The sequence below is a fragment of the Anas platyrhynchos genome, chromosome 24 (assembly GCF_047663525.1).
Source record: "Anas platyrhynchos isolate ZD024472 breed Pekin duck chromosome 24, IASCAAS_PekinDuck_T2T, whole genome shotgun sequence".
Taxonomy (NCBI): Eukaryota; Metazoa; Chordata; class Aves; order Anseriformes; family Anatidae; genus Anas; species Anas platyrhynchos.
In genome coordinates, this window is record NC_092610.1 from 6,116,684 (window position 1) to 6,144,490 (window position 27,807).

The 27,807-nt window shown below is 47.2% G+C and overlaps 1 protein-coding gene across 18 annotated transcripts in view; it reads left to right on the plus strand.

Annotated features, from left to right (window-relative positions):
- The window catches only part of HIVEP3 (HIVEP zinc finger 3), a 305,019-nt gene extending 282,012 nt beyond the window's left edge, over nt 1–23,007 (plus strand). For 16 of the 18 annotated variants that reach the window (XM_013095706.5, XM_038167234.2, XM_013095702.5 and 13 more), the window contains 3 exons: nt 5,869–5,967; nt 13,026–14,086; nt 16,667–23,007. In XM_013095706.5, coding sequence (XP_012951160.1) covers nt 5,869–5,967; nt 13,026–14,086; nt 16,667–17,560 — 2,054 coding nt within the window. In that variant the 3' untranslated portion in view covers nt 17,561–23,007. Of the gene's footprint in view, nt 1–5,868; nt 5,968–13,025; nt 14,087–14,717; nt 14,972–16,067; nt 16,133–16,666 lie in introns of those variants that run through there. The other 2 variants (XM_038167238.2, XM_072027294.1) reach the window with 2 other exon arrangements.
- The last annotated feature ends 4,800 nt before the right edge of the window (nt 23,008–27,807 follow it).

Here is a 27,807-nt window from a genome sequence, read left to right on the forward strand (position 1 = left end):
CAGACCCTTTCTGTGCTCCTCCCCTGGGTGACCCAGGGATGGGGACAGTGCTGGCCCTTGAATCCCTCCCTGCAGGCATTATCCTCCCAAACAGCTATTTTCTACTCTCATTCAGACTCACATCACGTCTGGATTGCTTGAGATTTCTTAAAATTTCTGGAAAAAACGCACAGAGCAGCACGCTGTGTCCACACTGCTGCCTTGCTCAGAGGTCAGAGGGACAGGGAGCTTCGTATTAATTTAAGAGGTGCTTGTGTGAAGGACATCGGTGCCTGTTGGCTGAAGATATCCATTTGATAGTCTAGTCCACTCACAGTTTCCAGACACCAGACTTCTCCATGTCCTCAGCCATAGTCTTCCTTTAATAAATTAGTTTGCAGTTCCTTAAATCAGCACATGGCAGGCACTGAGGTTATTGAACATGTTAATATATTAAATGCGTTACCCCCTCAGCCCTTAAAGGCAAGGTTATGGCTGCACAGTTTATTATTATTACTGCTCCAGCAGACTCAGCGCTCTGCTAAGCCTCCTCTGGAAACTACAGAGCAGGTCCAACTGGCGGAAAGCTCCGCAAGAATTAACTGCTGTTAGAGCAGAGCAGATTGATATATAGATTGCAAAAATGTCCCTGCACCCTGTGCGTGCTGGGACCCTTCTTGACCAGCTAGGGAGAGGGAAAGGGTGCAAGTATCCCCTGCTGGGAGTCCCCTCTGCTCCTAGGGATGCCACCCAGCTCGAGGAGGGGATGAGGGAGGATTAGCTGCAGGAATTTGCTGCCTTACGCAATGTGGCATGAGACATGTGGTCCAGACAGGAGGAGAAACACAGTGAGCAAAAGGGCTCTTTAACTTACTATGGAAATGTGGAAAAAAAAAAAAAAAAAAAAAAAAAAGGGGGCTGAAAGTCATAGACTGGCAAATTCAAGTGAAATATTAGCTTTTTTTTTTTTTTTTTAAATGCAGCTATTAAGCCTTAGCACAAGCCTCAATGGGAAATGTGCTAATTCTCTCTATTTTGAAATCTGCAAATCCATCCTGGGTACCTTGGTGGAAGATTAGTTTTCAGCTAACACAAGCTGATGGGCTTGATCCAGAAGACGGTTGTATTTTATAGCCTGTATCAATGCAGACAGGCAGGCTAGATGTTCAAATTCTCTCCTTTAATCAGTAAGTCAATACATAAAAAAGATAATAACAAAATTTTGAAAAACTGAATTATTTTGCCCAATAAATTATCTAAATTAAAGCTTTCCTTCTTCAAGAGTCTCAATAGGGGACATTATCTCCAGGCAGAGACCTAAATCAAGGCCTGTGCATTATTTAAGTCACACGTAACACCTAATTCAAGGGTTTATCTGGGACGAAGAGTATTGACCTATTGCTTATTCTCCATGTGTGAATGCATCTCACAGCAAAATAGGAGTCTGCTGGTGATAGAGTAGCTGTTGCTCTCCTTGCATGCTACCTGAAAAGAAGGGTATGAGAAAAGCTAAAGTCCTGGAAAGTAATGAATATTTGTATCACAATGTCGCCTTGGATGTTGAGATCCTGCAGTTGGTTATTTTTTGGATTTTATTGTTGTTGTTAAATTATTCACATTTCATAGGACAAATAGAAAGTATAGTGTATGCCCAATATAGACAAGATAATTTTTCCAGGAATCTTAATATTTTTATCCCCTACTTTTTTTTTTTTTAACTCCACCACATTTAAAATATTATAGTGAATGTTCTGAAAATTTAATTTGCCTCTTTGAATTTAAATGGCAAATCACTTCTAGTCCTGCTTAAACTGCTTTTGGAACATGGGAGTTTCAGCTTTCTCAAAACAACACAAGTATTTAAGCTGCTTTAAGTCCAGAATAAGACCTCGCAGCAGCCAGCAATACACAGTTAAAAGCAGGCGTAAGAGAGAACCCATCTCTGTGCTGGCGCTGCGTGTGCTGCTCCAGTGCAGCAGAAGGTGGAGTGAGGGGGGGTCACCATTTCCAATGGTTTAGATATAATCTGTTGATTTTTCAATCTGGGAACTTCTTATTGAACCTTGGGAAGGACCACTTACCTGCCTAGGATTCAGTGTGACTGTTCTGTTTAATTCTGCCTTCCTACCTGCTGCTATTGCTCCTTCAAATATGATTTTTACTGTTTCCAAGGAAGCAATGTTGTTATATATTATTGTTATTATTATTATTTAGGTTAGGAACCAGAACTCAGTAAGGCAACAAGTAGCTGTGAGTCCATCCTTATAGGATTCCTTACCAGTTAGGTAAAATAATTTTGATTTTACTGGAAATTTGCTGAAGGACTTCAGCATTTAATCCTGCCTGCATTAATTAAGGGGTCTTAAAACACAAACTGTAAAAAGAACCCTGATAAGATAAATATTATCCTCCTCCAAGTTGCTCCCAAGGTGATAATTCAACTTCTCAGTTGACTTTTAGCTTCCTTGAAATGATGCAAACTTAGCTCTGATGATAATCTGGCCCCTTGAGCCTCCATTCCCAGAAAGGCTAGTGTTATTCCCAATTTTGTCCAACTCTGTGTGCGTGCAGGATGCTCTGTGTGGATATACCCTGTACCAGAGGGATCTCACAGATACTGTTGCAGCCTCACCTCATTCATCGGCATGTGGGTATTGCCTCGTTTAACCCACCAAGGATGAAAACAGATGGGAAGCAGAATAGAAAAAAAAAAAAAAGTAGAAGAGGAAAGACATCAACACTTGCTATGAATTGGTCTTTGGTATTTGTCATAAATTCATTTGCACAAGGATTTTTAGCATTGTCTGCATGATGCCTGCCAGCTCATGTCTGCGCAGGTAGCATGGATGGGGAAGGAAGAGGAGAAGCCACAGCCTTCCCTTGCACAGGGACAGTTACCTCGAGTGCAAGAAAATAAAAAAGGAAGCGACACTGATAGCTTCTGGCAGAGCTTGTCAACCCGAACCTTTGCTTGGAGTGGAACTGAATCAAAGGCAGAGGTGAAAGGAAGTGATGGGCTGAGAGCTTCAGGCTGCTAAAGCAGCCGGCTGGGGCCCCCGTGTCTGCAAAGATCCCACTGCAGCAAGAGAGGAGTGTTTGCTGTGGACAGCACTGATGCTAGGGCAGCGTCAGGGACCTGTGTGTATCACCAGCCTTGGGACAGCTGGAGTGACTTCTTTGTGCCTCTGAGGACTGGAGTCCTTCCCTTGTCACAGTTTTACTTAAAACGTTGCATTCACCAGCCCCCAATAATTCATGCTATGCCCTCCTGGGTAAGCCAAAGCCAGGTGGAAAGTAGAGTGGATTTATGAGCTCCTTTGGGGGACGTGGTAGCACCGAGATGCTTGGTGGACCTCTCCTCCCATGCTTCCCAACATGGGGATCACAGCGGGATTCTTGGGGTGCCACAGAGCAGTTTAAATGGTTCCTGCAGCTCACATCTAGCGTTTGCTTGAGTTTATTTGCTGTCTTGCATCAGCAGAGGAAATCCAGTTAGGGATTTTTCTGTGGTAACTGAACAAAAATGGGTCATTTTGGCAGCTGAGTTGTGGAGCATTGTGATGGGCAAATGGCAGCAGTAGGGTTTGATTTCAGAAGACTGAGTCAGTTTGCCTTTTTGGTAGTTAGGTCCAAAATTAAATTCCACTTCCATGAAGTCAAAATCTGAACTCATTGGATGCTTTCTGACATAACAGCTTTTCATTTACAAAAAATGATGATTCACTGGAACCAGAGGTGTCCATGAGAACATGCTTTTGTCCAACTGGGTTTCTCTGGGTCCACAACAAAACTTCTGGTCCAAGTTGGAGAAAGAGAGGTCTGATTTGGAGCAAGGACCTGAGCCAAGGTGGCCTCATCCTCATACCTGAGTGTCCTAACCACAGAGCTAAGGGTATGTTGGCATGAAGTTAAAAAATAATAAATCTCTCTTACTGGAGCTGTTATGCTGGATCTAAATTATTAAATATCCTTTGGAGAGAAAACTCGTATCCACATCCTAGATGGGTGCCAGGGATATATAGTCAGCTTTTGTCTCTCTGTCTTGGTCTTTCCTGTTGGAGCTATTCCATTTTGTACAAAATGGGCTAAATAAATAATTCATGGACTAAAGAGAGATGGACTTGGTAGCTAGATGGTTATGGCACTTTTCTGAGCTGTGAGGGCATCACGGGTAATTCTCTGCTCTGGTGAATAATTGCCTATTTATTTATACTCACCAGACCAGCAGCAGAAGGGGGTGATAGAAGCTCTCTCTGCTTCCACCCAGCTCAGGGACTGGGGGACTCTGGATTGCAGGAGGCAGCTGAGGGACCTCAGTCCTCAGCTGGGGGCTATAATAAAATGTGAAAAGTCTATTTTATTTTATTTTATTTTATTTTATTTTTGAGAACAAAACAAGCCTCGTGTTCAACACGATTTAGCTAACAGGAGGGCTGGTGCCACATGGCATTGCTGCAGTGAATTTGGAGCCCTCCGCCAGCTCCTGGGCTGTTCTGGGAAACCAAGCAGCCCTTGGGTGAGCTTCAGCCAGGGCCTGGATTTCTTCTCATCATCAGCTCAGCCCATGAAGAGGCACAAGAAAGGGAAGGGGAAAACAGGACATTTTTCCTTTATTTCTCCAAACCTTTATTTTTTCTCTCTTTTCCACCTGTCTGTGTTTTCCCCTCAACAAAGTTTCCCCTTTGCCCACTGTTTCCCTCATGGATAAGTAGGGTTAATAACTGTCTAATTAACTTGCCTGCAACGTGGGAGTTAGAATTAGTGAGATGAGAGCCAGCCAGGCCCTGTGAGGCTGTTGTACCCACAGGTTATCCCACTGCAGGGTCTCAGAGCAGCAGTGAGCATCCCCGCATCCCAGACCCCACCTTGCAGGGGCTGCTCTTCCCACCCTAGCCTGAGGAAGCCGTGTTAGCTTTCTGCAGGCTTTGTCATGATGCTAAAACCTGGTGTGCAGTACTCCAGGGGTACCTGTGGCTCCTCCTTCTCCCTGGTGCTTCATTGCGTGGCCAGCTCATTGGAGCCATGCTGCTGGGGGTGGGGGCGGGTGTAGGTGCACGTCTGCATTGCTCCACTCCAGGCAGCTGCATGTGCACACAGTCCTGAGTAAGTACTAGTGTGGGTTAAAACATGAGTGTTTTCCAGTGAAAGAAATGCTGGTTCTTCAAGAGTGTCCCAAGTCTCTCAAAGCCACCAGTGAAGCCAGGTGGGATGCAGACTGGGCTGCCCAGTCCCCTGCCAGCTCCCAGGGCTGCCCCAGCTGCCCACCAGCCTCCTGGGGTGCCCGCTCCCCAGCCCAACAAAGTGCTGCTCAGGGTGGAAATTACATTTCCCAGCCAGCTCCTTTAAATACTTTTATCTACAGTTGTACCCAGCTGTTCAGGAAGAGGCAGCCAAGGCCCACTTCATTATTTTTTTTTTCCTTTTTCTTTTTTTCCCCCCACTGCTGGCATCTGGAGTACTCATACCTGGAGGCAGGTGACCTCATGTGCTGGGATGAGGTGGGAGGTGTTGCCAGACTGTGTTGAACTGGGAAGCATCTTTCTCTTTCCTACCATCTCTCCCGGCTGCACCATCACAGCTGAAGGTGATCCAGGATTTTTTTCCCTGCATGAGCCCCAGTGCATATCTGAGATGGATTTTCAGGTTGCACAACAGTCTTGTACCCTGCCTGCACCTCCATTTCTCCACCCCCATGCAGCAGCAAAAGAACGAAGGGAAGATGTAGCCTTGCACCATGGGGTATCTGCAATGGATAGTGGTCTGGGGAGAGTCAGAGGCCTCCTTCATCCAGTTCAGAACCAAATTGTTAATTTTCTACTGCTAAGCTTGCAAAATGAAATAATAATAATAAGCCATATTGACCAAAATATGTTTTCTGCTTCCTTTCAGGGAATCTGACTAAACATATGAAGTCAAAAGCCCACAGCAAAAAATGTCAGGAGATGGGCGTGTTGGTATCTTCACTGGTGGATCTGGAAGCCGAAGAAGGTAAAATTCTTCAACTTTATAAACTTGCTATTGCTTCTGAAAAAAAAGTCAGTATGTATTCAAGCAAAAGACGTGGGGTGGTTTTTATCACCCAAGGCTCCTTCCAGCACCCAAGAGTGAATTTCTCCTTGCACTGGGTGAGTTGCAGAACCATCCTGGGGGACTTCATCGATGGGATGGTCTATGTATGAGCCCGTGTCTTCCTGCTGGGGCTTTGTGCCTGTTTGTCTGAAATATTTTGGCTGGCTGCAGACAGAAGAGTAAGCAGACAGATAGGGAGCATCCTGCGTTTGTGCTCTGCATGTGGGCTATATACATAATAATAAATAAGGGATCTGTGGCATGAGAAGGTGCTCTTTGGTATTTGGGCTATGTCTAAAGAGAATTTCAGTGCAGGAGCCTGATGGCTATGCTCCAGCAGAGCCTGTGTGTCTCGTGGTTGTAGAGGGAGTCCCAAAGCAGCAAAGTGAGACCCCCAAGAAGCCTTGCATGAGGCTGTAACCTCCCCCTCTTTGCTGCTGCAAGCACAGTCATGTGGGTGACAGACAAAAGGTCACTCCTGGCACCCATGGTTAGGGTCTGCAACTGAAGTGCTGAGCATTAGCAGATGCTCACGCTGCTGCCCTGATGTTCTTACAAAGGAGATGCACTCCTGTGACATGGAAGGAGCACCAGAGAAAGACATTTCCATGAAAATCATGTTCTAGGGACCTGCCCTGAATGTCTAGGCTGATCATGGAAGACTCTGAATTACTGGAGCAACCATGGGCTATGTCTGGAGGGACTGGTGCAGACATGAGCAGAAAGATCCAGCCTGCACCCTGCCCCACTGCTGGGAGCCTCAGCAAAGCAGGACAGGGGCAGCTGCTTTCTTCATCCCTCACTCTCCCAGGTCTGTTCTGTCTGTAGGATGAAGGTGAACCACTCAGGTCTGTAGTGACCTGGAATTTTTCTCAGCAGGGAAAGAGCCATCAAAACCAAAATAACATGGTGCTTTAACATTTAATGGCATTATTCTGAGTGCTTTACAAGAAGATACATTTGCCCTGACTCACCTGCTCATTTCTTTCATCTGCTTATGAGCAAACACAAAGTCTGTCCAAGGGTCTGTAAATTCAGGAGTCTGTCTGTGCTATGAGAAATACACATGACTCTCATTTAGTAATTTCCGCCCTGATTTATAGTAGTGTCTGCAGCTGAATTTCCCTGAAGTCATCCCAAAAAGCAGACCTACTCCTGGGGAGGTTGGGCAGCATCAGGCAGGACTGTGGTGACCATGAGAACTTTGGCCGCCTGTCTCCATCAGAAATGTTGAGCGAAGGGTGAGGAAGATCTCCAAAGGAGCATGTGGAAGTCTCTTGTATACTTAGCTGTCTGAGCTAGGAAGAGATATTTTACCCAAATTATTGGAGGCTGTGGTCGGACAGCTGGGAAGGGTTAGGTTATGAGTCTCCAAGGACCAGTTAGATGTTTTTATGATTGTTATTCTGTTTCCTTTAGCAAGACCCCGGGTATTTGGGGTTGGAGCCGCAATGCGGAATGACTGAGAAGAAGCCTTAGAGGTAGTGGACCTCAGTTCCTCATTAAATTTATCTTACCTGCATTTGCATTCGGCAGGGTGTTTGTGTTTATAGGAAGCACAGCGCATACCAGAGATAGTAGGTGGAGAGGTGCTGGGGGCACAGGTCCACCTCTGTCATTGTGTTTACTCCTGGAAGCATTTAGTGCTGCAGAGCAGGGTGGTGTTTTCTGTTTGCATTGTGTTGCAGGCTAGGCATGACACCGTTGACCATTCCTGGCTGCTGCCCCAGAAATCCCAGTATGAAAGCAGCTCTTATGGCTGCATTTAGCGTTGTTCTTTCCCATTTCCTATTTCACTCCCCTGTCTCACCCCAAACCATTTCGATTCCCCAGTCCATGGGATTCATTCTGCCGCAGCCCGCAAGGGTTTGTTGACAATGGGTTAACGCGAGCTTCATAAAACACATGGCGCCACGGTTATTTTTATAAAGTGAACATCAGCTGAGCAAGTTCTGGAGACGGTGCTGTGAGCCAGGGAATGTTAACTCGGCAGGAACAACAAACAGCGCTTATCACCCTGGTCCCCTGCTGAGGTCAAGTCCATCAGAGGCTTTATTGGGATAGGGGCCGGTTCCTGGGCCATGGGCACTGTCACATGCTTCCTGCTTTATAGGTAATTAAAAATCATTAAGTGAGTTTCCATACAAGCCCATAGTGGGAATGGAGTTTGCCTGTGTGCTGTGTCCTCAGGGTATAGCCACACTGGCTAGTTAAACACTCATGGGGACATCTGCAGGCATTGGCATGCCGCTGTCCTGACTTAAACTGCAGGAGCGGTCCCCAGGTTGTGTCTGGTCCAGGCCATCTACCACACTTCCAAAAAACTATTAAGCACAGTTTAGGATTTATCATGGGCCCAGGACCACTCCTGAGCGGGAGGTTGGATGTGGCCATCCTGTGCTGGAGGTGATCGGTGCCAGCTGGCTGTGGAGCTCCTGCCACCATCCTGGAACAGACGTGGTCTGAAGGCAGATGTGACGGTCCTTGGCCTGAGCAGACCATGGCTCAGCTTGCTAGTGGTGGGGCTGGAGGAGCCACCTGAGGAGGTTAGCCAGCCCAACCCTCCATGACCTTGCGGTGCAGCAGCACCAAGCTCTGTCAAGCCTGGGCTCAGGTTCAGGCCAGATGTAGTCACCTGGGCACACAGGGGACAAGGACATGGGAGAAATAAAGAGCCCTGCCATGCTTCCACTGCTGTTACTAGACACCTGTGCCTGTTTTCACAGCGACACACACATCTACTTTGCTGCTGAGTTAATCTCTTAAAACCATCTCATTTCAATGAGCCTTTTCTGTGTACCCAGTGGTGTGCTCAAGTTGTTATGTTAGGAAAACTTTTGCAAGTTGCAAAATGCACTGAGCTCCACAGCGGCGGGGAAGAAGGATGGACCAGGAGTGCAAATACTCCAAGGCTGAGGTGCCTCTCTGCCACAAGGGATTGTTCTCTTCCTTTTAGATGTATTGGACCTCCTGGCTTTTTGTTAGCTCTTCAGAGCAACCTTTCGGCCAGGTATAGACATGCTGTACTTGGCTGGGACAATTCCACAGGAGGGCACGGCTGAAAGAACCTGGTCAGGGATTTTGCAGTTGCTGCCCCAAGGGAGAAGTGCTGGCATGGCAGCAGCAGAGAAAGGCTGCTCCATGTGGGATTGCTGGAGGACTCCTTCAGTCCAGGAACAGACTTAAATAATTGACTAGATCACAGCCTCCAAAAATCAATCCCTGCTGTTATACCACCTACAGGTGATGCTTCTGCAGGTTAAAGGTAGATAGGGAAAGAGGAAAGTGGCTCCTGAAATGTTGGTTATGTGACTCTGAAAAAACAAGTATTATTTTGAACCTGTCCATTATAGTCAATTAGAACTAATGAATCAATTAATTGAGTGTCACTTTTGAAAAGCTGCAGATCAGGAGCCCTATTTACGTTACACATAATTGCAGGCTTCTGAGGACAGAACCACAAGGGCCCACTTAGCAGGTCGGGGGGAATGCTTGCATTCATCGTTTCGTTCAGTCGTGCGTCCCAGGCTCACACATGGTTAATAGCAGTGCGTGGAGTGGTGCGAAAGCCAGACCAGGCTGTGAGCCAACAGGAGCTTGTGAAAACAGAGGGCTGGCAGGTGAGGAGGATGAGCTGGTCCCAGCCTTTGGCCTCGCTGAGAGGGGAGGACTAAAGGTACAGCCCAGGCACGGTCAGCCGTGTGGCTGCGGGTCGGCTGGGAGGGTGCTCAGCAGAAATGTTGGGACTGTCAGCTGGGGGACTTCTGTTTGGCCACTGTTAAATCACTGCTCGCTAATTGTGGCTGAGCATGTGGTTGTTGGACACCTGCTAAGCCCACCGAGGGAAGGTCCTGCGGAGGCTGCAGAGGGATGGGAGCCCACGAGCCTTCAGAGAGGACTTCTCTCGCCGTGTTGCTGTTGGCTGTGCGGCAGCTTGCTGGAATGTGTTGCGCTGTCTGGACTGTATTGCATTATGCAAGCAACCCATGTAATTTTAGAATTACGAAAAATATACAGTCCCCATTTCCTCCCATTGATGAAGACCATTTGTGTTTGTGTAAAGGGGACAGTCTGCCAGGAAGGAATGCAGAAAGGTGAAATTGGGAAGGCACAGTGTCAGAGGAGCATTTCCTTTCTCTTCTTCCATCTTCTTTTTCACCTGGTTAAAGCTAACACTGGACTTCTGCTGAAATTTCATATATTCTGCCTCATGAGTCAGGAGGCCTGTTGCTCATAAATGTCAAGTAAATACTAAATAAAACAGCCAACGGGAAGGTCAGAAGATTGTATTTGGTACTGTAATAGTTGGGGGTATGTAGATGGATGAGAAAAGAATGCAGAAATGGTGCATGAGAAATCAGAGTTCGCAGCTGTGTTGCGCATCCCCTGCTCTCAGTGTAGTGGGTTGGAAATAGCCTCCCCTGTGTAAACACATACTATCGTCTCTCTTCTTCCTGAAGAGGCTCAGAACAGAGCCTAGCGATGAGTAGTTTAATTAAAAAAGCAAGGAAAAAAAAAAAAAAAGAGGCTATTTACATGTGCGGGAATACTGCTGCACTCTCCTTCGGGGGCAGGCAGGGAGGGAGCAGCAGTTCCTAAAGCTCCCTGGATTATTTTAAACTCAAGCTGTATTTCACTTGATGGTTTTGATTTCTATTTAAGGGGCAGGGGAAAGAAAGGGGTGTTACTATAAAAGGAGATTGGAGCATAATTCTTCACTGTTGCACTGGTTTTGCTTGGTGTGACTGTACCAGTTTTGGTGGAATACCACAAGGATAACACAAACTTAATGAGATGGTGTGCAGAAGCCCTCAAAGGCATTACTGGGGCATGTTTTTCCGCTGTCCCTCCCCCCACCACCAACCCCTGTCTTCTCCTGCCATGTCCTTCCTCTCCCCATCAGCTCAGCAAAATGCTCCTGTGCTGCAAGTAGCCAGGGCTGCTGGTTCAGGCCTGAGCTCTCTGCCCACATGCAGCATGTTAGGAGGCCAAAGCAAAGTCCCTTTGGGATGTCTCGGGACTCACCAAGCCCTTTCCCTCTGTGGGAAATGCAAACAGTGTCCCAGTGCGCAACCGGCTTCACGTTTCCCTCACTCTGTCCTTCTGACCTTGCTGTCTGTCCTGGCCAGCGCCTGTCTGTACTGTGACTGGGGCCAAAAAAAAGGAGACCACACAGGAGAAGGCTCTCCAGGCCTGACACAATGCAGCAGGGGCTGAGGCTGGAGCTGTCTGTCCATCCCTACACCCACAGATATCAGCCCCCCAAGCCAGAGGCAGGGACTAGCTCGTAGCTCTGCTGGTGAGATACATTCCCTTTCCAGGCAAGAAATGTGCACAGTTCACCCCAGAGCCGGGAGAATGAGTCTTTTGGAATAATATTTGTTCTGAAGTCAGTTCCTTTGGGAGTTTGCAAATAACCCGCTGCTGGATCCTGGGTCCAGCAAACACCATCATTATACAAGCATTGCACAATGCAAGCCAGCCTCTTGGTGGAGAGCTGCTAAATACATGCCTTGTTCCACTAGGGTCAGAGGGTTGCCAAATACTTCGTGAACATTTACAGGTAAGGCCCCGTTATTCAAAGTAAACTGAATTAGGCATTTATCCACAGATCACAGGGACTTCTCCCTGTGTGGCCATGTTGCCTTCTGAAAGCCACCCTGCCTGCTGCAAGCAGGTGTGGTCCAGCCTCTGCATTAACTCTGCTGAGTTTCCCTTCTGGCTCGTCCTGCTGATGGCAGCCCTACATGGAAAACTGTGTCAGTGTCCACTGGAGGAGGAGCAGCGTCCTAGGATGAACTGATGGGGAGGAGAAGCCAGCAGTGCTGCAGTTAGCTGCCTGGCTCCGTGCAGGTGTCAAAGCAGCAGCTAGGCTCTCCCCTTGCAAAGCAGGGAGCAAGCGTGTCCCATCAGCACGGCACCCATCGCCTTGGTGCTCAGCTCATGCAGAGTTCGAGAAATTGGTGTTTTCTTAGCCCCTCCAGAGCAGTGGGAACTTGAGAAAAGCCTCCTGACAGCACAATTTTGTTGAGCTACAGTGACATCCAGTGGCTGTTCCCGATGGACCTCTTCAGGCTGAGTTTTCATTTTTTCTAGTATCCACTGCACATCTGGCATGGGAAAATGCAGGTTTTCTCTGCGCAGAGCAGAGGGTGAGCCAGCAGCAATCTGCTTGCAAGCTTGGTGCTCATCTCAGAAAGCTTCTGCTGGTTCTTCGAGTAGAAGAAAGATACTGTATTTTATACATACAGGCAGATAAGTTTCAAATTCTTTGGAATTTGCTTTCTATATACTCCACTCTGTTTACAGACTCTTATTATCAAAGCATCACGATGTGAGGCTTTCCATAGACATGTCTGCATCACAACTGGGAAAAACCACAGAGGTTCTTTCAGCACTGTTGTTTGCATTTTTAATGAAAACCTGTCTTGCTAATCTTTAAATTGTTATCTAAAATTGTCATGTTATCTAGATAGGACAAGGCCCAACACATGGAAGATGGGAGCTGTCATCCCAGCAGCCTTCCTGTGCTTTAGCAGCTGTAGACATTTTGTGGGCACCATTACAACAAATAGCTGTAAAAAGAATATCAAAGGATGATAGTGCTGCTGTTCTCCTAATCTAGCCAGAACTTTTTTTTTGTTCCTGGAGAAAGGTAGCCAGGCTGTGTGATGGTGTATAGCAGAAGCAGGGGCCTATGGCAGAGCAATGGCTGAAGCCAAAATTTGGGCAGAGGAGATGGTCCCAGTGGTGAGATTCACTGAGCTCAAAGCAGTGGAGGTGCTGGGACCATCAGGAGCAGAACTGGAAGAGAGGGCAAGGCTGCAGGCTCTGAAGTATGAGATAACTAGATCTAGGAAATAACTGGGTCCTGCCTGCTCTTGTCCCATTAGAACTTTTGAGCGGATTCAGCACAAAACCAGCCTGTGTCTGTTTGTGTCTTATATTTTCTGTTTTGTGTCTGCCCATCTCTGCAGGAACCAGTGAAGACCTATTCCAGGACTCTGAGGGGCGGGAGGGATCTGAGCCTATCGAGGAACATCAGTTTTCAGACCTAGAGGAATCTGACGATGATGATGACAATGAAGATGATGAAGATGAGGAGGAAGAGGAGAGCCAAGATGAGCCACCTTTAAAGTTGCCAGAAGGCAAACATACTGGCCCACCAATGCACTCTTTAGGTGGCTCTCCATCTTCTCAAGAGGAAGGCACTGAAACAGCATTGTCCTTAGCCCAAGAAACTGTTTCCAGCAGCCAAAAAGTAGGTGAAGGCCAGCAGGCCTCCTCCTCTGGGCTGGAAACCAAGTGGTCAGCAGACAGCACTGACATTGCTGTGTGCCACAGCTTCTTGAGTCTCCACAGACCAGCTTTGACTTCCACTGAACAATTGGCTTCTGCTGAAAGGGAGTCTGTCACAAGGCCACAGATGTCCTTAGCTATGGACCTGTCAACCTCAAAAGACACCTCCCCGAGAAAAAGGTGGTCTCCGAGCCAGGACTCTGGCAGAGGTGGTGGCAGCAGCAGACCAATGCTAGCCAGAAAGCACCTGTTAACCAAAAATGAAACTTCACCGAAACGGTTCTCACCAACAGGAGAACTGTCTTCTCTAAGGTGCCTGTCTCCGGGGAGAGGGTTGTCTCCTTGCCAGCGCGTCTCTCCCAGGAGGGAGGCATCTCCCCTGAGATGTGTGTCACCAAGACTTGAGCTGTCACCCAGCAGGCATCTTTCCCCCAGAAGAGAGTTGTCCCCAAGAACATACCTTCCACCAGAAGGGGATGTTTCCCCTGTGAGGCACTCGTCTCCGAGCAGAGAGATGTCATCAGTCAGATATTTATCGCTGAAGAAAAGCATGCCCCCAGGCTGTTCAGAGTCACCTAGGTATCCATCCCCTGGGAAAGAGGACTTGCCTGGTACGAGCAAATTAGCAGCAGATGACAAAGTTCAAAGCTCATATCAAGCCCAGCATGGAATATTATCTTCGATGCCTCTACCTCACAGGTTCTTTGGCAAAAATGTACAGCTCTATGAGTCCAAGCTGGTAAGTTCAAGCCCCTCTTGCCCTCTAATACATTCTCTGGTATGTTTTTTACTGAACCTTGCAATGCAGAAGTGCATAGTGTCTGTAACTGTGATGTTGCAGATAACCCAGGAAAGAGTGGCAGTGGACCACAACGTGTTCTGCACATGCTGGTCTGGTCCCCTTGGAAGGGACAAATAAAGTTTTTCCTTTTCCAAGGGGCTTTCTACTCTCCCTGAACCAAGCTGTTCTTGCTTTTCCTCCCAAAGCAAGCAGTAAGGATGTCCACTTAAAAATGTCTGAAATCGTCACAAAGAGACTTTTTCCCTGGGAATTTCAGACCTATTTCTTAGATTTCACCAGTTTGGGTGAAGCTCTACCCACTTTTCCGTGGTCAGTGACCTGAACCAGATTTGGGCTAGCCAAGGGTCTTACGCCCTGTTGCAGACTCCTGGGCTATGTGGATGTCTAGCCACCTCTGTTAGATTAACTGCTGAGAAATGTTTGTTTGGACATCTCTGATTTCATCTCACTTCTCTCTTCAGCACAGAGAGGTGCTTCCCACTGGGTCCAGAAAATTATTTAATCTCTCTGCTGGACATATCAAATCCTATGGGTAAAGGAAAATTACATGTTCCTCCCACTCCTACAGGCAAATTAGACGTCGGGTTTGGTGGAACGTTAAGAGATCTCCCATTTCTGCTGATGTGCCTGGCTCTCCTGTAATTTATGCTGATGAACATGAGATCCAGTTGCTGGAGTTGCTCTGCTGTGAAACTGGTGTGAGGAGACACTCGAGCCCTTAGGGCCTGCCCTGGGAAGAGAGAGGCCTTTATCCAGCCCTCGGAGGACCGGTCATGGCAGATGCTGACCCAGGTCTTCCCCAGAAAAGCCACGCTGCCCAGTGTGCGTTTCTCCTGTGTCTTTGACAACGTTCCCTCTTTTGGTGCTACCTTCCTTGTGCTTTCCACTATGAGTGCTTGCCTTACCTTCCTAGAGGCCGTCAGATGTTTTAGGCTAAAGCTTTTGCCTACTTTAATGCTGTTTCCCTTCCCTTTCGATTAACTTTCTGTGGTGAATCTCAGGGCTGTGGAAACCCCAGTCCTTCATCTATAAACCATCTCTGTCAGGAAAACTGCCCACCGCTACTGGTTGTAGCAAATCCTCTAACCTCTCTAGTCCACACTGGAAGACAGCAGTACCTACCCCTGCTTATCTGCCCCTTCCCATCTTGTTACTTATGCTCTCACCCACATACCTATTCCTCCATTGTCCTGCTCCTCTTACACACCCAAACACACCTTTGTTGCTTCTTTCCATAGCAATTATAAAGACACAAATGGGAAACTTTCCTCTCATTGCTGATATGGACAGCTAGGCTTTCATTGCAAAATTACATTCCTGTTAAGGCCACAAGAGGCGGAAAGATCAGAGCTGGATTTGTTGGATACCCACATGGAGCTCAGTGTCCTTTATGGTAATGGTGTCCATCACTTGGAAACTTAAAGATGAACTGAGCTTAGCTTGAGTGTAAGGCTTTTGTCCAGGTCTGTGCATCAGGTCTCACCATGGCCATGTCTTTTCCCACTGGCTCCTACTGCAGGTAGCCTCACCTCCTGATGGCTGTTTCCCCAGTGAGAGGATTTGGTTTGGGTTTCCCAGCACCCTTACAGTGATTCTGCCAAGACCATGTGGATAAGTGACATTTAGGAAGCATTTGGTTTTGTAACTGCTGGCCAAGTAATCTCTATCTTCTGTGGCTCTTGCTTTCTCTCTCCACCTCTCTTTTGCTGCCTTCCTCTGCCACCTCTTCATAGAGATCCAGCTCTAAGGGTCTGTCAATTCTCCATAGTTCCATAGATTTGCCCTCTGGTGAATCCTCAAATCATATAACCCCATCTTAATGGACAGTTTATTTCAGTTTCTGTTGCTTCTTCTTCTTGGGAGTCCTGTTTAGGGGTTTAGTTATAAGCTCATCACTAATTAATCCATTTCTGTTTAGCCACATATCTCTCCATGATGTACATTAGGAAACTATGTGAAGCACCGGGAGAGAAAGAGGAAAAGGTAAATTGGTAGGGTCTTAACCCTTGATTTCTACAGACCACACCATGAGGGTGGTGGTGGGGACCACACTGTTGGGTGTGCTTTTTGTTCATGCTCTCTCCCTCAGTCCAAAGCATCCTTGCAATTAGCAGCTGTAAGGATGTAATGTTGCTTTAGTAAAATGCAATAAAAACTGTTAATATTGTTCTGGGTGCTGAGAAAATCCATGTACCAAAAGGGATCCGAGGATGCTGGGAATGCTGGCATCCTCTGCTGGGGTTTCAGAGGCCACTCTGATAAAGAGCCAAGCCTGAAGCAAAGCCCTCGGTCTGTGCCCTAACAGACTGTGCATTCGTGTACCCGAAAGGCAAATGCCACGGGCTCTCTTGCTCCTTAAGGGTTTGGAGTCCTGAGCCTCCCTCAGTTGATCGATCTCCCTCCAAATTAAAATTAAATGTTAAGCGAATCGATCCTTATAATGACCATTAATGATGCTAGTGCTGTAATGTGTTCATTGCACTGATTTGGCTGTTTCTTCTTCCCTGTCTGGTGCAGAAGATAGAACCGAGAAGCCCAACATGCTCACCTGGCGTCACGCAGCCCGTCTGCTCCAGACCCTTGCAGGCACCTCATGAAATACACGTCCACGCTCCCAGCCGAGGGGAAGAGAATGTCTTCAGCCACCTCCCATTGCACTCACAGCAGCTCGCGAGGACCCCGTACCCCATGATTCCCATTGGGGGCATCCAGATGGTCCAGGCAAGGCCAAGCACCCATCCCAGCTTGGTGCCCAGCTCAGTCGTGTCCTTGCAAGGGGGATACTTTGCATCTGGCGGCAGTGGCTTCGCGGAATTCAGCCAGGCTCCCGAGAGGGACGAGGAACCACAGGTCCCGCAGGAACCGTCATCGGCATCTGTCTCCCCGGTTGCAAAAGTTTCTAAATACACGCTGTCCCCAGAGCCCACGAGCAGCAGTTACTTGGAAGAGAAAATGAGGACTAGTGAGCTTCAGCAAAAGACAGACCAGGAGGAATACAGGGTAAAAGCATTCGCCGAGTCCAGCCACACCGAGCAGGCGGGCTGCTCGGCATCCCCAGCCAGCCCCAGCACAAACGACGAGCACTCTCCAAAGCCTTCGACGAGTGGGGCCGACCCCTTGAAAAAACCGGGCGAGAAGCAATGTGGCAGCTCAAGCACTTCTTTGGAATCATCCTGCACTTTCATCTCAGATCTCCCTGCCCAGCCGTTGGACCGGAGCAGCAGCACCGGCTGCCTCTCAGAGCCCTCTGCCAGCCACCCGCACGCCCACCCGTTGTCCGTCCGGAGGAGAAACCTCTCCGGAGAGCCCAGCCGCCCAGGGGGAACCTCCAGGAAGAGCAGTCCACACCTAGAGCACGCAGATTTAGGTCAAACTCAAAAAAAGGTGGATGAAAACACGGGAAGTACTTAAGCCTCCACCATCTGTTCCACCTTTAGGCTTCCTATGTAAAATCAACAGACATTTTCAACACTATTTCCTTTAGTATAATCATCGCTATAAGAAGCACTCTAGTGAATGACCAAACCCATGGAAGATTCCTGGTTTTCTTTGTCCCAGTCTGGTATTATCTCCACATGTATGCAGTTACTTGTGCCTTTTTCTATACCTTTTGTTGCTTGAAATGTACAAAAATGTTTGAGGCTGTGAATATTTTTTTAGAGTTTTTTGGAAGGGGGTTTGTTAGACCTTGTCTTTTTTGCCATTTAGGTGTGCGTTATTATGGGCCTGAGAGATGCAGAAAGGAAAGGGTTAAGCATTTTAAGAGGAAGAAGATGCACTGAAAACAAAAACAAAAACAAAAAAACTTTTTTATATTGATTAAATGATTAAAAAGAAAACCAAACCCTTGCTCCTGTGTACAGAAGTTTATGATTCGTATTTATTATATGCTTTATTTAATTCTCGCAAAGTGCTTGTTTTTTTTTTTCTTGCATCCCTCTGATTGCCTATGGTTGTGCTTTAAACACTTGAGACTGCTTTACATTTGAAAAACGTGTTTACCCTGAACTTGTAAATGAAACTAGCACTTCCTCGAGGAGGGGGAGGTTTGTTCCCCGTGAGAGAAATTTTCACTCAAAAATAAAAAATAATCGTGAGCATCTCTCCCTCCTGCAGAACCCATCAAAGCACTTTTTAAAAAAGGGACACACACATTAAAAAAAAAAAAAAAAAGGAAAAAAAAGGAAAAAAGAAAAAAAAGAAGTTCTTCTTCAAAGATTTTACTGCAAGAACGTAGGAATGTATCGAATGTAACCCCGGTGCCAGGACTGGCCTCCTGCTTGCTTTAATCCTGCCATCCCACACCCGGCATCGCCCGGCATAGTCCTGCGTGTGCCTGAGAGCTCTGTTCTGGGCTCTGGAAGCCCTCTGTAAATGCCCAGCCTTGCTTTAAGGGTGGCAGTAAACGCTCAGCCTTGTGACTGTTTTTCCTCCATAGTTTTTAAGTCATGGACGAACTCCCTCCATCCCATCCCTGCTCAGCCCGGGCTGGTTTTGCTTCGCTGAGCTTTAGGGTTGCCGGAGGTGTTTGTGCTCTGCTCTGTAACTCCTGACTTACTGTGCCCGATTTTATTTGTATTTATTTATTTAAACAGAATATCACAGATGTAGCCCTTATTGCGCAGATGAGCCCTTTTTTGGTGTTTTGGAAGAAAAAGTTACAACACTGAGCGGTTAATGTTTGCAGTTGGCTTGTCCGGCATGCACGGTAACTTTTTCCAGAGCAAATTTTTCACTCTGACCATCTGTGGCAGAGCGATGGCCTCTACTGCCAATAGATGCGATACCAAATACAGAGAGACCCGATGGAGCCATTCCTCTCCGTCATGTCAACATGCTTTTTAAAATACAAATCTTCGATACATGTTTGCCCTAGCAGATAGCAGGCTCTTTACTACTTCAGAGGGTTTTCTGGTCTATGTAATGGAATCTGTACAAACCTTTTATTTTATTTTATTTTATTTTAACAAAAGAAAAAAAAAAAAAGAGAGAGAAGATGATAAAAATATTTAACCAGTGGACCAGTTCTTTCTTCTTTCAGAGCTGTTCCAGGTTATCGGGTACGTAATACACTTTTTTTAAAAAAAATAAAAAAAAAATAAAAAAAAAATCAAAGAAAACCCTGAATGAGAACATATTTCCTTGACAGACTTGATGAGCTACGAACTGTTCCCGTTTCATGGGCAAATACTATAGTTTTTTTAATAATCTGTGATTTTAATTTTTATTTTTTTTTGCTTTTCTTGTAAAGGGAATTAAGTACAAAAGAAGATATCATGGAAATAACATTAAGGCTGTGACACTGACCAAAACAATGTCCAGAATCCATTTCTACCTTAATTAGCACTTTTATTAAGTTTCCCTTTTTCCCATCTACCCCTCTCTGGCCCCCAGCCTGGAAGCTGGTCCTGCTTTCAAAGCCAGCCAGATCCCAGGGCAGAAGCCAAGGGCTGTGAGTTCAATTCAGCCCAGCATCTCTGCTCAGAGAAACTCCTAAGCACCAGCTTAAATCCTCCTTGTTTTAATAGCATTTGAGTGTGTGCTTAGTACTGAGATGCCTTGGAGCAGGCTGCTCAGCCCTGGTTGCGGTGAGCAGCCCTGGTTACCATCTACCCCTCCAAGTCCAGCGCCGGGTTTGAATTTCCTGGCTTCTGCCACTTTTTTCCCCCTTTGCCCTTGTCACACTCTTAACATTATTCCAAGGTAGCTTTTTGTATTTAATTTTTAAAATATATATATACATATAGAGAGAGAGAGAGACTGTACATAAAGAAAAACAATGCAGCAATTGTGCACTCAGCATCCTGTTTTCATTAGGTGCATTTGATACGAGCTTTGGGCTAGATCAAATTTGCTCATTTCTTTCTGTAACTGTATTGTAATCCTTGACCTGTTGATCCTTGGCACAGGTAGGTTTTTTTTGTGTGTTTCTTGTATTTTTTATTTTTTTTCCCCCTCCATCATTTCTGAACAGAGGGGGAAAAAAAAAAAAGTCTACCAAAATCCAGAAACCACTCAGTCCATTGCATTCTTTTTGTGTTTTTATTGTTATTTTATTTTTTATGATTTTTTAAAGCTTTTCCAGACGCTTAAGATGAATGGAAGCGTTCTGCATCTCGGCTGCAGGGCGTCACAGCTGGCACTGCACAGGGCACAATGGCCTGGCTGCCTTTGCGTGCAGCTGAAAAGTGGGGAGAGGAGGGAAGGCACCGTGCAGCTGTGAGATGCTCCCTGGATCATGCCCCACTCAGATCCTGCACCCACCGATGGCAGCCATGGAGCGGGTGCATGCGGGGACAGCTGAAAACTCAGGAGCAAGGCGAAAAAAAGCCACGCTGAGTCTCAACCTGGTTCAGCTTCCCAGTGCAGCAGCTGCAGGCACGGCGGGGAGGCTCTGGCTGGGGTGAAATGGTGCTTCATGCGATACCTAACAGGCGCAATATGGCCTATTATAGGCAAAAAGAATCATTATATATATATATATATATATTGATATTTAAGGGCTAATTATCCCGCTGACAGCTCAGAGCTCCACAGGAAGGGCGTCCTCCTCTGCGCCGGCACCAGCATCTCCGTCTGCGGGCAGGGCGGGCGTCCCTGGGGGCTGCTCCATCCCTGCCGTGCCATCACAGTGTGACCTTGAGCAATTTGGGGATCCCCTCAGCCTCGTACTCAGCCAAGGAGAGCAGCGGTGTGGCTCTGCTTACTTTCATCGAGTTGCACCTTATTTGTGGTGGGGCTGAAGACCCAGCTATCCCTGATGGCTGCATTTCCTACCCGGAGCACCCGCTGGCTTCTCACTTGGTGAAACCTTTCTGCAAGTCACAGCTTTTAATATCATTCTGTGTGTCCGGTCTGTCTGCAAAATAGGGATGACAAAATTGGGTTTCCCTTCCGCAAGGGCTGCAGGGATGGATAAGTTTATATCTGTGCAGGCACTTTGCAGAGGCAGGCAGCAGTATTGTTTTTAAAAGAATCTATTAAGCATGCAATTAGGCAAATTAGAAACCAAAGGCCGACCTTTGCCTTTCATCAGCAGGTGGAAATAACATCTCCTGCTTTTCTTCTGGCAGAGCTTCTTAATTTATAGTCAGTGAAGGCACATGGCCACTGGCTGCTCCTCCGTGCCCGGTGGGTCAGCCAAAGCCCTGCTCCAATATTCCCATCCCTGGCAAGCTGCTTGTGAAGTGCCCATGAATGCAAGTACTCAATGGCAAACGGATACTCTGGCATCTAAAAAATCATTTTGCAAGGAGAACTTGGCCTGTGCACTTGTATGTGAGCCTATGTGTTTCAGGAGTTTCAATAATGTATTTTTTCTTAGAGTTAAACATAAATTTAGCTTCTTTTATCAAGATTAAAGAGTGATTTGCAGGACAGAGCAGACCACGGGAGGAGAGGGGGGCAGCTGGTTCCCCGAATGCCCCCGTACCTTGAAGTAGGTCTCTGTCACCTCTAATTAGTCACAGGTTGTTGGCTGGATACCCCGGAACTGCAGCAGGAAACTCTTAAAAGTCATGATGAAGTAGCTCTGACTTTATGGCTTATGACTGGGAAATGTATTCTGTCACCTGCTCCTAATGGGGGACATTTCCCACCCGGGTGTCTATACGGTCTCACTCCTCGGTGGGGCTGGCTGATAAACCCACCCTCCTGTCCCCACCAGTGCGCTCACTTGACCCTATTGAGGCCATGGAGGAGGACAAATTTTGGGTGCCTGACCCCTCCTTGCAGTCAACCAGAGTAAAGCATCCTTCCTCCAAGCATCCTTTGAATTGTTGCCTATCAGCTCTATCGGAGCCACTTTAGGCCCACCTGGCCACCTCCCATCACGTCTCCTTAACCTCTACCAAAAAGATCTGCAAATCGGTTGGGTTTCCCTTAAGCCAGCTTTCACTTTTGCCTGTTTTTTGTTTCAAATCCACAAAAATAGCATCTGAACAAGCAATATACTTGGTCACACTGAAATCATTAAAATTATTCCATTTTCCATGCAAAATCGTAGACAATTTGATCTAGCCCTTTTCTGGTGTTTTTGCAACAGTTTTTAATTTGCTTACTTGGTTTCATCATGTGTTTTTCTTTTTTTCTTTCTTTTTTTTTTTTTTCTTCCTAGTATTTCCATCTATTGCACAGTATTTACAAATAAAACCATATTGTAAATTATTTACACAAAAAAGTAAAAAAAAAAAAATCAGTCCTGATGGCATAAAACCAATCTGTTTTCATTACTGAGATATGATGGCACTTACGATCACTTTAGTAAATGTAATGTAAAAAATAATAATAATAATAATGTGTACGCAAATTTAATATACATGGTTTCATGTAAGATAAATATTTGCCTTTTTTTCTAAAAGGTGTATGTATTCTGTAAGTGGAATAGTCTGTAGAAAGTTTCTATATGTTCTTAAAATGGCAATACATTCCAAAAAAAGGTACTGTAAATATGTACAGCGTACAATGTAATTTGGTAGTTTTGCCTGTAATTTTATTTTAACTCCAGTTTCTACACTTGCATCTTGCAATGTCTGTATGGTTATATCAGTGAAAAAAAAAAAAAAGAAAAAAGAAAAAAAAAAGGAAAAAAAAGAAAAAAAAAACAGGTAAAAGCACAGTCTGATGTAAAAAAAAAAAAATCAAAAAAATTTAAAAACACAAAAAAAAAACAAACAAAAAAAGAAGAAAAATACTCAGTATTTGATGTTTGTGACCCTTATTGTAAATGACATCTGTACTGTGAATGAGAAGTTTTTACAAGTATAATATTGCCTTTACTACAGCTCAGATTGTCTGCTCAGTCTGAGCATATTTTTAAAAAAATAGCATGTTGGAATAAATTTTAAAATCCCAACATATTACTACTTGCATGACTGGCAGTCTTTAATTTCCATTTTATTTAACCCAGACAGAGACCCAGGCTGTAAAACAACAGAGGCAAATTCGGATAACCCCCTGCTAAGCTCCAGGTCCCGCACCCCAGCCCTCTCCCTGAAGCACCCCAGCTGCCCCATCAGAAATGCCATAAATGTGTTTTTTAGTGTTCCCTCCTTGTGGTGCAGGGCAGCGAAGCAGAGTGATGCAGAGGGTGCTCTGCAGAGGCTGGTCCCAACTCAGTGCACAGATGGGCAGCAGCAGCACTGGGTTGGATTTTTTTTAAGCAGTGTCCCCCAAACCTGGGATGCTGCACAGTGTCTGTGCCTCCTCATCTCCCTACACCGTCCCCTGTCCCCAGGTGTGTCTGTCCCTCTGGAGGCGATTCGCCCCGCTGTGTCCTGCCCGTGTCAAACCCTTGGAGGGCCTGATCCGGCTGTCCTGGCCCGGCAAGGCTGCGCCCCAGAGCCAGCTCCCAGCCAGGGAGACGTGGGGAGGCTTTGCAAACCCCAGTGATGCTCCAGACTCTGTCCCACCAGGCTGTTGGGGTATGTACAAAATAAAAACCAGTGTGTTTTGGAGCAGGGAGGGAACCTGCTCCTTTCTTCTTCCTCCCTCGGCTGCAGGGAGCAGCTTGGGGGCTGGCAGTACCCCAGCACCCATGTGAACCCCAGCACCCACATGAACCCCAGCACCCCCACAAACCCCAGCCTTTCTGCTCCTGCTCTCCAGCTGATGCAAGGCTCCATGTATGCCTGAGGCCAGGTCACCTCCAGCACTGCTCCTGAAATGAACATGGCCATTAAAAAAAAAAAAAAAAAAAAAGAAAAAAGAAAAGCCTGTGATTTCCCCCTGCTACTCATCCTTCTGACAAAGCAGGCAGCCTTCAGCCCATCCACTCCTTTCTGCTCCAGTAAACCCTTACGGGCAGCTTCCCACCGTGCATCCTCACCCCGTCACCTCTTGTGGTCTGACTGGCCTTTGATGGACATCTGCAGACGAGTTCAGAGACAAAAGCAGAGGAACAGCGAGGGGAGGCTTTGCAAAATAGGTCAAGGAAGGCAATCTCTAGCTGATTTCTAGCAGTGACCAGGCAGCTGGGGCTGCACCAGCCAGCAGAACCAGCTGCTCTGTGTCCAAACATCAGAGCCTGCAGCCCAAATATTTGGCTCTGCTGGCCCTGTTTTCTGAGCACGGTGGCTGTGCTGGATAAGCAAGATGAGGGAAGGGGTGGGGAAGCTCATCTAGTCCCCATTACGTCTCACAAATGCCACACTTCTGCGTGACTGGGAAGGAGAGGTGGTGGCAGGGGCATCTCCAACCTCTGCCCTCCTCCTCTCCAGCTTTATAAGAATCACTGCTCTTTCATTTAATTGCCAGCCAGGCAGAATGTACCTGTCCCCTACACTCAGCTTGGGAAGCAGACAACTGCTCTGTGCCTCAGTTTCCCCAATTGCAGATAGCAATAGTCGTACAGCTATGAAAACTCCAGTGGTCAAAGTGTATGCAGCAGCAAGGGCTAAAGCTGCACAAATTGGGTGACATCTCCCCAGGGTTTTTCTCATGCTGTAAAGGCTGAGGAGGCTTTGGGTGGTGGGTGCTGTGCTCTGCACCCTTGGGCACAGCTCTCCCTGCTCCAAAAACTGGGGCTGTGCAAGGTGCATGAGGTATGGCTCCAACATTCTTGGTCCATGCACCCAAACAGACTCTGTAGGCTTGGGGAAATGTGTGAAAGTCAGGGCTTGGGGAAGATCAGGACCTTTATTACCCCAATAACACCTTATATTTTCCTTTATGGTAGTTGAAAGCAATGAGCATTAGCTGGCAGCTGCGCGATGGTGATGTTTGTTCCAGATATGCTGCCAGCCCCTCCAGTGTGTGCTTCAGCCACTGAATGGAGGAATCATTTTTCCTTTAAAGAGAAGAGTTTCTCCAATTCTTAAAACCAGAGAGGCTTTAAAGGCAGCCAGAGCTGTCTGGAGAACGCTGCAGCTAAACCCTGTTAATCTCTCAAGCCTGGAACAAATTTGGTTTACACAAATCTCCAGAGTGGCTCCAGTTCATCAGGTGTCCCAAGAAATTCCTTCCCCCTGAAAACTCTTTGTTTTCTAGACACAGAGACCAGACATTTCCTCCCTTGTGAAGCCAAGTGTTGCATCAAAATATTAAGAGTCCTTTGGCTGATGTTACAGGTCAGTTCCCACTGCGATGCAGTTGCCCATCACATTCAGAAGGTTGTGACAGTACTGCAGGAAATCAGCACTTCTCTCTGGGAGTCTCAAAATTCCTTGGTTTGGAAATACCTGAGAGCTGCAGTGAAGTGGCCTTCCCTTCTCCCCAGATTCAGACTTCCAGCAGCTTAGGAGCTCAACTCGGAACCTAAAAAAAATTAATTTTTGTTATAACCAGGTCTTTATGAGCATTGCAGACATAAAAGTACCTTCAGAAGCCTGATCCCTTCATTCCTTGACTTCTTGTAGGGGCTCTTGGCTGAAGGAGGCAGAATACCGTGCCGAGGGGCTGAGTTGGAAGATGTGGGTCAGCACCACTGCTGGGAAGAGCTGATGAGTTCATGCAGAGTGGCTGCCTTGAAGAAAACGATCTGTTTACCCACAGTTGTTCTGCATTCTTGCACAAAGCTACACCGAAGGGAGCTGCCAGTGTGGGAGGAATAACCCAAGGAATAACACAGAGGAAAGACCTGGGGACAGGGGTGAAGCGATGCCTCCAGGGAGATGCAGCAGGACAGAAGCCAAGATGGGCTGGAGGTGGGCATGGACAAATGTGCACAGGAAGAAGCAGCCAAGCCTGTGAGTTTTTGGTTGGGTTCTAGTTTTGTTTTTGTGCACTAGCATCAGTGCAAAGGTTGTGAATGTTCCCCAAGGGTGGAGCTGGCAGAGCTTTCTGGAAAAGACCTGAGAAAGAGAAGTTGACAGCCACTGAGAAGAGTGTTGGTCTCTGATCCTGACATTGAAAGTCTGGACTGAATGCAGCTCACACAACGTTTATGAGGGATGAAGAAAGAGCACATAAACCTCTTTTTTTTTTTTTTTTCTTTTTCTTTTTCTTTTTCCTTTTCTTTTTCTTTTTCTTTGATTTGTCTTGGTGCTCTGTATCCTATGTGCCTCTGGGTGTAGCAGCATCACCTTGCTGGGCTTGAATGTCTTCCATGAGCTGCTGGTTGCAGGGTGTCAGAAGAAATGCCTTTGAGGACTTGGAGGGTTTTCCCAAGCACAGGATGGGTGCCCAGTTCCCCAGGTGCCTTGAGGGGCAGCTCTGGCTCCATCTGTGCTCCTGGGCCCCCTCAGAGCAGCATGTTACCCGTGGGAGCCTCTGGGACTGGAGCTGTCCCCTTAGCCAGCCCCTTAGAGGAAGGAACTGTAGCTTGTTTCTTTGGGCAGCGTGAGAAGGGCTCATGCTTGGGAACAAGATGTCCTCACATCAGAAGTGGCTTCATGGCTTCTGTGAATCCCTGCAGCTACGTTAGCTATCCCTGCTCCCTGCTGTGTGCTGGGGCCCTTGTGGGATCCTGCCCATGCCTGGGGGTGCCACAGAGTGGGGTTGTGCTTTATAGAGTGAAGAGGTACCCAGGGGGCTACAAGGGGACAGGGGACCCTTCCCCAGGGATATTGGGGCTCCCCACATCCCACTTCCCCTTGCTGGGGCTCAGACAGACAGAAGGAAGGATGTGGTAGGGGCAGAGAGAGGGGTGGAGGCAGCACACCAATGCACGAGGTGTGTGTGTGTGTCCAACTGAGAGCTGGGAACATGGCAAAACACGTGGCGGGGGGGAGGCAGCCCCTGTCCCTCTGCCTGGGGGAGAGACTTGGTCTCCTCCCCACCGCAGCCAGATGGCTCAGGGATGGAGCTGGTGCTTTGTCCCCCGAGGAGGTGTTTTTGCTGGAAGGGCTGGCACAGCCGCCACGGGCTGATGCTCGTTGTTATGACAACAGGAGGAGGCTGCTGTGTGCGAGTGGAGCAGGGGAGGAAGGGAAGGGAAACGGATGGTGGAGGAGAGGGGCTTAGCCAACAAGAGGTCAGGCGTGGGGGCAGCAGGCGTAGTGCAGGGATGGAGGACACCCTTGGGGATGTGGACATCACGGGGCACCAGGAGGTTTTGCACCTTCTGTCTCATGACACTGCTGTGCACAGGAAGGGTCTGGGCATGCCTGCGATGCTGCATGCCAGCAGCTGAAACCTTGCTGGCATCACACACGCGGCTGCTGGGACCCATGTGGTGGGCACAGCCTGGGAAAATCATGCCCAGTGCAACAGCCTCTGCTAATTATTGCAACAGATCCCTCATGGGGAGTGCTGGCAGCCGAAGCATGACTTCATTCTCCTTGCAGATATTTCTTGGAATGTTAGCAAGACAAATAAAAAAAAAATCACCTAATAACAAAGTTCGTGTCCAGCTGAAGTCATCAGTACCCCCTCAGAGCCTCTCCTGCCTAAAAATGGGGTAGCATAAAATCAAGGGATGGAGGAAGCTGCAGGGGTAAGTCCAGAGTTTCAGCTTGTGCTTTTCATTTTAATCAGGTGTCTCAGAATGTGTGTTTCTTTGTGAAGCTGCAGCTCCTGAACCCAGATGATTAAGTGAAAACTTCGGCTTTCGTCTTTGACAAGATGCAAACAACCATATCTTCTGTGTTATGGAGGAAAATTGGAGTCATGGCCTCTGTTCTTGCTGAGAGGGATTAACCCGTGACATTTGTAACTCTGCCACTGTCTTCCTGTGAGCCCTGGTCACATCCCTCAGCGTTACTCTGACATCTCTACATTTT